Source organism: Phocoena phocoena, chromosome 12, assembly GCF_963924675.1.
Source record: "Phocoena phocoena chromosome 12, mPhoPho1.1, whole genome shotgun sequence".
Lineage (NCBI taxonomy): Eukaryota > Metazoa > Chordata > Mammalia > Artiodactyla > Phocoenidae > Phocoena > Phocoena phocoena.
This window is the reverse complement of record NC_089230.1, coordinates 19,250,620-19,263,810: the sequence shown is the minus strand read 5'-3', so window position 1 is coordinate 19,263,810 and position 13,191 is coordinate 19,250,620. Positions and strand designations below refer to the sequence as shown.

Below are 13,191 nucleotides of genomic sequence, written 5' to 3'. Positions count from 1 at the left end.
ACTAATAAATTACTATTACTCTTAATTTTGGATCATACATGTAGCTACATGCACACATATATCTGTCCCAGTAACACATCATTCAGAAGAGCTGGCAATAGTCCCAGGCTTTCCTCTAAATTTTCATGCTTTACCATGCATCAGAATCACTTGGGGAGGCCTTTGTTAACAGACTGCTTGTTCCCACCCCATAGTTTCTGATTCTCTAAGTCTGTGAAGGGGCACAAGAATTTGCATTTCTAACAAATTCCCAGATGAAGCTGACGGTCCAGGGACCACACTTTGGGAACCACTACTCTAAGTGAACTGTGATTCTCAGAAGCTACAGAAAGAGAGGGGAGAGAGAGAGAGAGAGAGAGAGAGAGAGAGAGAGACAGATAGGGTGGTGGGGGTGGGGTGGGGGGGCGGTGGGCATTGAGATTAAGCTAATAGGCAGTTCTGGGGAAAAAGGCAGAGGAGAAAAGTGAATTCAGATATTTCCCTCCTTCCTAATACCTGCCCTTTATCTTGCTGGTTAGCAAAGACTAAAGTACCAACAAAGGCTTCTCAAATGACAACTTACTTGGCCAAAACACAAACCTTTTCATGCTTAAAAGGTTAGATAGATTGTTCCCATTAAAAGTTTTAGAAAAATAATATTGCCAGAAACTCTTCAGCCTTTCAATACCCCGAGGTGGGACTACTTTCAAGAAGACACTGAAGGGGCAGAGAAAGCTAACTGATGAGTTTTCTATATTAAAAAAAAAGTTAATGTTCACCAGTAAAACATGGGTGAGCAATGACAATCAACAAGCAACTCCTGCAACACGCAGAAAATCCCCACTACAGAAACAATATGACTATGTTTGGAATTTGTCAAGCAAGGATTAAAATTTTATTTAAATATAAGTTTTTTCTTTTTAAGTTACTGAGCCATATAAAGGAAAATATTAATTTTATTAGAATTTGAACAAATGCTGCACAAAGAAAACATTTTAACAAAATAGTATGGTGGCATAAACAAAAAAGAAAACAGCCAAAGACGTGTAAAAGAAATAAAAGGTAGAAAATGTTAAATATCTCATGATCCAGTGTGGAAACATGGAGTCTAAACTTAAAAAACAAGGATTTTAAAAAAGCACAACCATAAAACAAAAAGTTAATGTTTGTGCTATCCTAACCAGACACATTCTTCAGCAAAACTTTAAAAGGCAGTTATATTTTATAGTATTTGATATCTTATTTCTGACTTTTTCACAGAAAGAGACTGGTTATGTAATTCAAATCTCACAGTTGAAATAGTTGGTTTAAGCACTAAGAAATAAATATTCTTCTAATTAAAATGACAGGTGAGGCAAAACAATTGATTAGTCTTTAACGCTGTACTTTTCAACTGTAATGAGGCCTTGATCCAACCAAAACAAGTCTTAAAGCAATTCAGAATTCTTTTGTAATGCCCAAGGAAGGGCTCTGCCCTGCCCGATTGCCATACATGGGAATCAAGAACCTAGTTAACAGAGCATTCTCAGGGACAAATGTAGGAAAAGAAGACAAAATAGTTTTGAAGTTTTTTTAGCAAAGTAACTTGTAACCATTTCAGACTACCAAATGCCACAAGTTACCTAAATTATTTAAGTACAAATCTCCATCTTTGCAATCTATTTCTTAATACTGATATACTCATTTTTCTAAACTGACCACATCAGGTTAATAACAGTATAAATCAATTTGAAAACTATAATAAAATACCTCAAGAATAGGTCTTTGAATATCTTTCTGTTGTATTTTGGTTTTACACAAAGATGCAATTCTTACTTTCTTGGTAGAGAAGTCTACGGAATATTAACCTGCAAAGGTTTCTGCATTTCATGATTGTCATCTTACAAAGATACCAAGTGTCACATTTTAAAATGTCTTAAAACAACATAATTGTGATTTCTATAAACATCAAAAGGCAAAAATTTTAAACACCTGTGATAAAAAGTTAAGCCCTTTGCATTCTGAATATCTGAAATTTATTCACGGAATATGCCCAATTCAAACTTAAGATGAGGTATACAGTCATCTCTCAGGATCTGCAGAAGATTCGTTCCAGGACCCCGCTACGGTCCCAAAAGTCACAGATGTTCAAGTCCCTTACATAAAATGGCATAGTGTTTGCACATAACCTACGCATACTTCCCATATACTGGAAATCATCTCTAGATTATTTATAGTACCTAATGCAATATAAATGCTATGTAAGTAATTGTAAATATAATGTAAGTGCCATATAAATAGTTGAAGATGAGTGGCAAATTCAAGTTTTGCTTTTTGAAATTCCATGGAATTTTTTTTTCAAATATTTTCCATCCTTTGGTTGAATCCATGGATTTGGAACCTGCAGATATGAAGGGCCAACTGTATTTTCTTCTCTCCAAATATCAAATACCTAGCATATAATACCATATACAGTTTCAAATTAAAGTAAATTCACAGGGCTCTTTTGTTGATTTTCCTTTAACCTGTCACATAACACACTGCCATGAGTCTCTGGATGTGGCATCTAACCAAAAATAGCTGCATATGGTCAACTCTCTGTATGAGAGTTGTAAATATGTAAGGTGAAAACATTTTTGTGGACTATTTTTAAAACATGATAAATGGCATTATCAACATTACTCATGATTTTAAATATTATGTATATATTAGAGATCATCTACATATCAACAATTATGTAAGGGGAGAACTAGAAAATAAAAACTTTATAATGGTCTTATGCAGTGTTTAAGCAATTGAATGTTTTCTGAATCTGAAAAGCCTGTGATGTAAAAATTAGAATCAAAGTTTTGATTTCTGAATGCATAGGTTATAACCCACGGAAAATGAGGAATAAATTGTTTGGTCGGGATCTTGTTATTTAAGAAGCAAAAAATGTAAGAACCAAAATATGCACACCACTAAAAATACTAATTCTGAAAATTACGTAGCTAAAAATTAAATCACCCTGTCCAGCAAGTTCCAAAACATTCACACATTTCAAACATTAAGGCAACTTTTTTCCAACTAAACAGTACTTTATAAAAATATAGGTCACTTCAAAACATTATATACATAGTGACAATGAATTTAGCTAGCTGTAATCTTTAATACATTAATAAAGTGTCACATATTACCAAGAAATTATACTAGGTGCTTGCATGTATGTGCAAGTGGAATTATAGTATTTAAAGTACAGGTTTTAAAACTGAGCGAAGTGAACGTCCTTCTTTAGTGAGTTCTCGTGTCACACACATACACGGCAATGGGATTGCTTCCTCCTGTTTCTCTACAATATTGTAACTGCATTTCTTCAAGTGGTCAGCCATGCTTAGGATGTCAGCAAATTTCCATTCATTGACAGAACAAAATGCAGTACTGAATCGCCATACCTAGAAGAAAATTCTACTTCAGATTTAAACAAGTCAACTTACAAGAATCAAAACATAATTCTTGCTCTAACTGCACACATTTCTAACTGTTAAGAGAAATATCTAATATAAAGTTTCAAGTAGTTAGCTACAAAACTGGAAGTAGTAATCCATTTGGGTACAAATCTGTTTATCAAATATTTGTAAGATAAATCATTCCTATGACATTATAACTTCAATAAATATAATAACCAAAAAGAAAACAAAAGACAAAGCTCAACATTGAAAATCACATCCAACCTGGCTTACTTATTAAGCAATTTTTATAAAATATTCAGAGCTACTTCCTAAAATACTGCATATTGTACACCAGGCTTTCATCCTATCCAAATGTCTATATATATATAGACCTATCCATAGTCTGGAGATATTGACAATACAAGTGTTATTTTTTTCTCCAAGTTTTTCTCCCATTCCTGTTACACCATATGAAGTATACTAAAAAATACTCTAGAATATTTTGTGCCAAGGTACTTTTTCTTTTCATTATTTATAAGTAGTAAACGCACTTAGTAATAACGAGGAACACAAGTGCTTCAATTTGTTCAACGTTTCTGGAAATTTTTATAGAGCTTTTTTTAAAATGAATCATTTTTTAATTCCATATCATTGTAAAATACATTTCTGGGAAAAGTATTTATATGCCATCCCTGTTTTGGTAAAAATAAGAACTACTTTCCCTTTTGCCCACTCAGCAGCTCCAAGCCCTGAAGCACTGTCACCTTATAGGTCCAGCAATGACTGTTGTGGCCCCCTCTCATCTTTACATTTGAAAATATAAAGTTACCTGAACATAGTTAACAAGCAAGACAGGCCCAGGCATCCTAGCTAAGCTAATCAACATGCAAATGTCTAGAGAACACTGAACCCGTGGCAAACAGAAGATACTCTAGAAAGCAGCTGTGAACTTGAGAGATGCCCTCAGCACTCATTAGAGCTTCTCAGAAAAGAATGCTATGAATTCTGGGGTGGCCAGATGCCTTCAAATTCTGAACACAATTATTTTTCAGCCAGCAGTAGAATAGTTCAGCACATAAGGTACTTAATCGCTATACTTCTTAAGTTGATATCAATTACCCTGCATAGAGTCATTTCCCAGATGTCAGTGAAGGCCCGGACAGCAGCTAACAATAGACATTACAGATTACAATTCCCCATAACCACAAAACTATACTAAGAATTAGGAGTTTTTGTTAAGCTTCACAGAATGAATTTGCTGAAAGATTCAATGGTGGCAGACAGTTTCCCTACTTCCACATAGTCAAGAGTCTGGTGAAACAAACTCAGGAAAAAATGGACAGGTCCCATCTCCTGATGACAAGGTTTCTTAGTCATGGGCCAATTTTGCATCCAAGTATACATCAAGTATTTACTTAGTGCCTGCTATATGTGAGGTGCTATGCAAAGCAGTTAATACTTTGGTTCCCAGAGAGTCTCACTTCTCAATGAACTTACAGTCTAATGAAAGAAACTGACCAAGTCGTCAGTGAATTTCCAAACAGCATGGTCAGTGCTTCAGTATGGGTATATAGAGTAGGAGGTACATAATAGAACACCAGGAGAACACAGAGCAGTGCACCTCCCTAAGGGCTTCAACAGGGTCGGAGTAGGCTTTCTTGACAAAGTAAGATCTGAAGAGTAAACAGGATATAGCAATGAGATAATGATCACAACCTCCAGAAACAGGTTCCCAGGGTCTGAATCCACCAACTGGACAAGTTACTTAACCTCTCTAAACCACAGTTTCTTCATCCATGAAATAGGGACAGTAGATTAAATACATTAACGAAAGTAAAGTACACATTGCCTAGAACATCTCAAGTGTTCAAATATAGGTATCAGGGACAGTGTACTCAAACACCTTAAAGCAAGAAGAAAACATCAGCCAACTCTAAATAAATTCCATGGCTGGAATATAAAGTGACAAAAGGAAACTGAAGAGGTAAGTGAGGACAAGATTATGAAAAGTCTTAAATGTTTCATTAAGGAGTCTGCCTCTACCCCAGGGCAATGGATGGACATTTAAGAAGTTTTCAAGCACTACAGCATAAGAACCGTATTTAAGAAATTATTTATTACTCTACCTCTTCTATAGAGAATATGTTGGAGAGGGACTCAGCTGGAAACAGAAACCCAGTAAGGAAGAGGCTACTGTAGGAACCCAGGAGACAACTACAGGCGGGACTAACTAGGGAAACCGCAGTAGAAACAGTAAGCAAACCTGAGAGGTTATGAAGAAGGGGAGACAACAGGACTTTGTGATTATCTGGATATGGAAATAAAGGGGGGAAAAAAGGGGTCAACCTTAACTCCCAAATTCCTAGTTTAGGCAGCTTCAGAGATGAAAATGCCATTTTCTGAGATTAAGAGGGGTAGAAAAGTGGAGTAGGTTGGACCTGTTGAGTTCGCTGAAGCTGTGACATAATCAAGTGCAGATGTCCAGTAGATGCTTGTATATAATGGATTGGAGTTCAGAGGAGAAAATGGCCAGGATATACACACGTTATTTGAATAAATGATGGCAATTCAAACTCCAAGAGTAGATGAGGTTTTCTGCAGCAATAAAACCCCCAGAAAATATTTTACCTCATAGGTCAATACTGGGGGCAAGGACAAAAACGGGCCATGCTCTGAGTGTCTCATCCCAAATGGCAGAAGGACACCAAATCATGTAGAAAATGAAAATACACACATACCCACATATATGCAGCAAGTATGAAATTTTCTACATAAAATAATTAGCGTGCTCATTTACTGGTCAAAGCTTCAGGAGAACACAAAAGCAGACGCAGAATTCTGAAAAACTGGAGCAATGAGTGGAAATAAGAGAAAACCTAAGGGTGGTAAAAACAAAGTAGCCAGAAATGTGAACCCTGTTCAACCAATGTGAAGTTTATCAAATTTTTTTCTACTTTATAAAATCAAAGTTTCATATTATAAATGTTCTAAAATGAAAAAACGCCTTCAATCAAAGGTATTTGTAATGCCTTCTAGTTTCTATTGGATAGTACCTCAAACAGAAGCTGGGCAAAAGTAAGATATCACAGGAGGAAAATGGTGGAGCCAGGATTCGTTCCCAATCTCCAGCTCAAGCTTCCAACCTGCAACACTCCCTTGTACTGTACTAAACGCAGAGTCAACAGTATCAAATCCTACTGCCCTTATCTCACCTCAGCCTAACACATTTCCACATCCATCCATTTACATTCTCTATACCCCAAATACTCCACTGGTCACTTACTAGAAGTAGATTTTTTTTCATGTCTCCTTATTTAAGTTCTCCCTGTAATAACCAAGTTCTAAGAAAGAAATTGCTAAGAATGGACCAAAACTGCCAATTGCAAGCAGTAAAAAACCTTCTCCTTGCTTCCTCCATTGTCCTATGGTGAAAATGTTTCAGATGGAGCCCAAATTAGAAGGTGGCTAACATGGACTCAAGCAAAGGGAGCTGTTACAGAAGAAGTAACTAGGTACAGAACCCCTCAACTGAAGAACTGGAAGTGGCCTCTGTCGTATGACATCAGAATCTAGTTCTAGGATGTCTGCAGTAAATATGTGATTATGACTAACAATTCTAACTATTCTTGCTTTCATTATCATTATAAAAAGGTTTGTCATCATACTGAATTATTAAGTTTTAAGGATGGTCAATTTTGCAACAAGGTTAATTTTATTAATTCAGCAACAACATTATTAAGTGCCTATTATATGTCAAATAAGGGACTGATACAATTAAATTAAACCAACCTTTTCTTTTATCTGCCATGATGAATTTCCTTCCGGATACTTCCTTTTCCCCCACTGCAGTATGACCATTCCACGAGACTGAAGAAGACTGCCACACACATCCCTCATTAACTTGGATACACACGAGAGCTGGCATAAACTGAAGCCATCAAGAAAGCCTGCAATATGTTGCAGGACTTCAAAAGGAAGACCACTTAGATGGTCACTATGTAATCCCAACACACAGTTTCTAGCAGGCTCCACTAACACTGTAGATACAGATGGCTGAACTCCAAATGACCTCAAATGGCGGTCATGTATAATCTTTGCTCCTTGTGTTGATGGACAAAATCTACGCTGAGAATAGGTACAACCATAATATGCTAAAGGGCACCTCTGTTCCATCCAGCCATTGAGTCCAGCATGAATGTCACCATGCACGTTCTTAAAATGCGATGAAAATTCTTTTCTTCTAAATAACTGTCCACAAACAAATGTAAACATTGGACGCTGCTTGGGTTGGTACCTAGCGACACATTCCAATACTAAATCCAGCCCAAGTGTCTGAAAAGGACTTGGATTTGAAAGCTGTGGGTTGGCATGATCACAAGCTGAAGCTGAAGCTATTTCCCCAACCATGGTATTTGTAGCTAATATGGCAGACGGAAGTGAAAAAGTCTGAGTCCCAAAGTCGATGTGATAAACATCAACCATGCGACTATCAGATATACCCCTCCCACCTGGAGAATCTCCTAGACAAAACAGTAATGCTGCTGTGATTAGATCTATTCCTTGGAGACCCATTGGATCTTCTGCAACTTCCAAATCTGATGTGTCTACTGCTTTATCTTCCTTTGGTTTAGACCAACATGAATTAGAAAGAAATGTGAATGAAGGAGGATGACTGAAAGATAAGACATCCACATTCCTTAGGTCCCCTAAGTCTACTTTTTTCCAACACAAGTCTTCATCATCATCTGGCATGAGGATATGCTGAACTGTGCCATTAGGCAAAGCATTAGATGGTATTACTTCCCTAACTTGTGCTGCTACTGAAAGTGAACTAGAAGGTTCTGAAGGGCCATCTGATGCTACACATTCTCTATTTGTTAAGTTACTTTGTTTTGAGTCACTATGTAAATTCTGATTCTGCTCAATGACCTGTGTACATATCTTTTCCAAAGGAAAGCCATTACAAAGAGCAGAAGTGCCATAGGAACTGGCATCCAAGTCACATAATAAATCACTTGAACCATTTTGTTCAGACTGGGCATTCTGACTTGTGTCATTATGGTCAATCCCACCTACTGCTCCTATCTCATCCTCATAAAGATGGTCCTGGTCTTTCAAGTTTCTGTTCTGTAAGCTTTCTCTGGCATTTTCTTCTTCTTTCATTTCATTTGGGGAAGCGCAAAGACTCGTACTTAACATGCCAACGTCTCTTGTGGCGGTATTCAGGATATCTAAAGCAACAGCCAAACTTCTGGTTGTTTCAACAGTAGCTTGATAAAGTGCACCATAAGAGTCTTCATCAACAGACACCAAACCATTAGTATGTGGTATTTCTGGGACACTTGATTTAACTGAGATCTGTTCTCTAGGTTCTGATACTTTATCAGTTGCTTTTGACATCATGGTGGCTACTTTGAGAGACTCTAAGAGCATCCTTTGGTCTTGAAGGGCCAAGGCCATATCTAATTGTGCCACTTCATCAACATCTCTGCTTAGATTTTCATACGATTTCCGGTCTGCATAACTAACTGGCCATCGGTTCCACTCCATAGTACAGCACACCACACTTGCAGGACACATTTCTAGATGTTCGGCAACTTTATTTCGAGCCATTGTAAATGGACATCCAAAGTCACTATTTAAGCAAGGCACTCGTTCCAATGGACATAAAAGTCGATGCTCATCAGCTTTACAAGAATGGAAAACTGCTCCACAAACCAATGGACAACCTATCAAGTCACAGGAAATCCCAGGCTCTGGTCTGGTCATACACCGTCTACTGACACAATTCACGCAGTGAGAGTGCTGCAGCCCCTCCTCCATAATGGCCAGTCCAGCTCTAGTTACTGAGATGGAAAAGAAAGAACAAGTTAGGCAAAAAGTGGTCGCTTTTTAAAAACTTTTAAGGAAAAACATCAAATCATGAAGGTTTATTGGCTTATATGAGGATGAAATATATAAAATAAACATTTAACAAGTTTATTTGACATATAATCAATCCATCTTGAAACAGCTTAAGCACTTTAATTCAAGAAGTAAGTCAAAAGTTCATTTTTATGTACCATATAACAATCTGCCCAACAGGCCAAACATTTCAATATAATACTTAAATTCTAGTATATTGTGTAGTATATAAATTAATGCCAAAAACCAGTTAATGAATATTGAACTTTAGGTTTCAGAGAATGCTCCAGCTTTTACCTTTTTAATTTTAACTAAACTGGCTATGATGCACTCCACATTGCAGAGACCTCATCACATTCCTAAAAGAGAATAATCTGAATTTCATGAATATACTTAACTAAAACCTGATTAGATGTTTTCTTTAATATTCCCTCCAAATACATAAATTGATGTATGATTTCATCTACCGACCTCTCTTTCTACCTACGCCTTAATAAATTTTACAACAAATAAAGAGTAAGCCTTAATTAAAACAAAGAGGGCATTTATCCAAAAAATATAAGCTCTAGCTCCACTTCTGTGGCAGTGGACGAATCACTTACTTCTGAGGGCCAGTTTCCATTCATTCATTCAACACTTATTTATTGTTTAACTGCCATGTACCAGACTCTGTGTTTGGTATGGCAACGTGAAGATTAGAAGACATGGTGCCTCCTCTCAAGGAGCTTCAGCAGGAGGTCAGAGATGAAAGTAAAATCATGTCACATTTTTATATGATCAATATGACAGAGAAAATCAGTATGGGTGGGGGGTGGAGAAGAGTTCACAGTAGTCTTGAAAGATGAGAAGTCTTAAGCGCAGGAGGGTAGGGTTAGAAACGAAGAGAGGCATTCAATGCAGAAGTAACAGCATTTGCAAATACAGAAAAGCAAGAATTCACAAAACATGTTGAGGGAACCTCAAGTTTCCCAGTATTGCTGGATCACAAGGTGAAATGCAAAGTAGCTGTGAGAGATGAGGTGGGACAGGAATAAGGAAAGTTATGGAAAGTGTGTTATACGCTACTCTAAGGAGTTCAGACTTTTAAGCAGTTAGAAACCGCTGAGGATTTTAAGCACAGAAATAGTACCCACAAAATAACACAAGAGGGTTACAGATAACTAATGTTCTTTCCTGCTTTTAGCAAGAAAAATTTTATACAAAAAAAGAGAAAGTATTGGCACAATGCACTGATTTACTTATAATTAGCCTATTCAATGTCTTATTTCTATAATCTTCAACTTCTTTATTGGCTTGTTCCTATTAGCAGCAAAAACTTAAAAGACTATTTCATCTTTAAAAACATGTATAATAAAGCAATATCCCCCTTTTGCTGTTTTTTTTCCTTTTCAGTCAAGCTTTCAAAAGAAAAACAACAAACAAACCCCGTTAACTTCCCATATACTCTTCAGCCCTCTAATGTGTGTTTACTTTTACCACCACTCATTAAAACCGCTCTATGTAGATCCTCAATGCTAAATCCAAAGGGCATTTTTTCCAGACCTCATCTTCCTTAGCCATTATATCATTTTGTTGACTAATTCCTCCTTTCTGAACTACTATCTTTCTTTAGTTTTTATGGTTTCACATTTCCCTGGTGTTCCCCCTACCTCTTTGGTTATTCCTTAATCTTTTCTTCTAAAATATTACTCTTCTTCAGGGATCCATGTCATTTCTGGTTCATTCTATACATCCTCCCAATTTCTCAAAAGCTTCATTACCACTTATATGCTTAAAAACTCATCTATACCTCCTGCCCAGATCCCTCTTCCAAACTTCAGATCTCTACAGCTACTTATTTATTATATATCTCTAGGTGTATATGGCACAGGCAACTCACCTAAAATTTTTCCAAATTAAATTAATAATAATTTTCTGGATAAGAAGCCGATTCTTAGCCTATTTTTCTTCACTTTAGTGCATAAAGCCTTGCTAGTTCTCTCACATATTCTCTTCCATTAATTCTATCTTACTTCTAGGTGGCTAATGTAAACTAATCATTCCCCAAATTGCTATTTCTTTTTCTCCAGTCCAGGCTTGATTTTCCTCAAACTCAAACAGCAAAAGTCTATTATTGACAGAGCTTTGTTGATTAAGTAGAAAAGTTCTGAGTTGATATTATGGTGTGAACTGATGCCAGGGACAGAAAAAAACAAGGTACACACTTAACAACAAAACTACATTTTAAAACTGTGTTTAAAAATTACAAATGAGTTAAATACTTCTGAATGCTTATCCCTATAAATTTTAAAGCTAAAGACAGAACCTATAAATTGAAGATAGACATGCTAAAAAGGGTTAAAATAGAAGAAATGACAGACTAATGATGACATTTGTAAGTTAAGCAAAGAGAAACTTTAATAAGAATTAAGACAAATTTTACTGGGTGATTAGATTGTGAAAACAGCTGTAGCTTTCTTACTTTACAAGTAGACTGAGTTCATCTCACATGCTGAAGGTTATAAACGTGACTGTTACTAACAGAGAAACCTAAAAACACAAGCAGTTCCAACAGAAGTGACCAAGGCTCTCAGAACTAGTAGGAACACCTTATGTTACATGCACATCACATGATTATACCAGGCAGAACACATCTCAAAACATGCTTAATTCAAAAGTGTTTAAAATAGCAACTGTTACAAACAACTGAGTTAAATGCAAAACAGCAACAACTCTGAAAGGTAAATAGAAGTAGAGGGCTCTCAAGATTCAAAATAAATACCCTCTTCCACACTATTCCCCCTCTGAATAAAAGAAATGATTAAATAATAATAAAAATAAAAGCATCCACAGCAATGAGTCCACAACATTTATTATTTACTGAAGTAGACTTCAAGGAAAATGGAACACTATGTCCCTACTTTATCCTTCTTTGTAGAATCATGTCAATGTCACTTAATCTTCATAACAACCCAGAGAAAACTGAGGTACACAGAGGGTAGGTGACTTACCCAAGGTCATCTACCTAGTAAGTGGCAGAGCTAGGATTGAAATCTATATCTCATCAATACATATGGACGATAAGAGATATGCTTATAAAGTTTAAGAAAATAAGACAGCACTTCAGTAACTTGGTGATCCAATTTTAAGATGGTATTTGAGGAATGGAAGTTACACAACTTTGTTTGTAGTTTATTCCAACACTTAATCACCCTTGTGGTCAAGAGAGTCTTTTTGGTCCTTTCTAATTATAATAGCACATTACTTTGCTTTGAACATAAGAGTTTTAAATTATTTTAAAAATAACTTACATTTATAACGCTCAGTATAAACATATGAAATAGTACAAATTTAACCATTCTCAAAACAGCTATACAAAGAAGGAATCAAGTTTAAGTCCATTTTACAATTAAATATATTAAGAAATAAGTCTTTTTAAAATGCAGTAGACAATACCCAAAAAGTATTCTGGGGTACTGTTTCAGAATTTAAAAGTTCCAGATCCACCCTCTTTCAAGATCGCTATTATCAAATTAAATATGCCTCCAAAAAGTATTGCACAATTGCTCACAAATCCTATGAAACGGGTTTAAAATGTCAATCCCTGATTTATCAGCTGAACAGTGACACAGCAGGTCCAGCAGAAAACTTGTTGCTAAAACTGAGGCTTCAAGGTCAAGACGAGCTTAATTTAAAACTCCTCAGTATTAACTTTTTTAAAATAAACTCTCTTGAAAAAGAATCTTAACGTTCCAAATAACATATCTATTTACACTTAAAGTTGAATGACTGGAAAAAGTTTCATTAGACTAGAAAATACTGTAAAAGATTAAATGTTTTACAATAGTTTCAATTTTCTCTAACAGAAATTCTAGGCCAACTCATAATCTGTGGCTGACAAGCAATCCATAAAAACAATTTA

The 13,191-nt window shown here is 36.0% G+C and overlaps 1 protein-coding gene across 1 annotated transcript; it reads right to left on the bottom strand.

The window, feature by feature from the left end:
- Positions 1-2,450: 2,450 nt before the first annotated feature.
- On the bottom strand, positions 2,451-9,209 carry FBXO30 (F-box protein 30). The gene is made up of 2 exons (XM_065889169.1): positions 7,176-9,209; positions 2,451-3,389 (listed from the first exon to the last, which is right to left on the bottom strand). The coding sequence occupies exons 1-2, from the start codon at positions 9,207-9,209 to the stop codon at positions 3,186-3,188; spliced, it is 2,238 nt and encodes a 745-aa protein (XP_065745241.1). The 3' UTR covers positions 2,451-3,185.
- Positions 9,210-13,191: the final 3,982 nt, after the last annotated feature.

Bases quoted from the DNA above. Each gene is read 5' to 3' on its own strand.
- FBXO30 (XM_065889169.1), bottom strand. From the start codon at position 9,209: ATGGAGGAGGGGCTGCAGCACTCTCACTGCGTGAATTGTGTCAGTAGA. The intron at 3,390-7,175 runs GTTGGTTTAATT...ATTTTCTTCTAG, and splicing joins CATGGCAGATAAAAGAAAAG to GTATGGCGATTCAGTACTGC.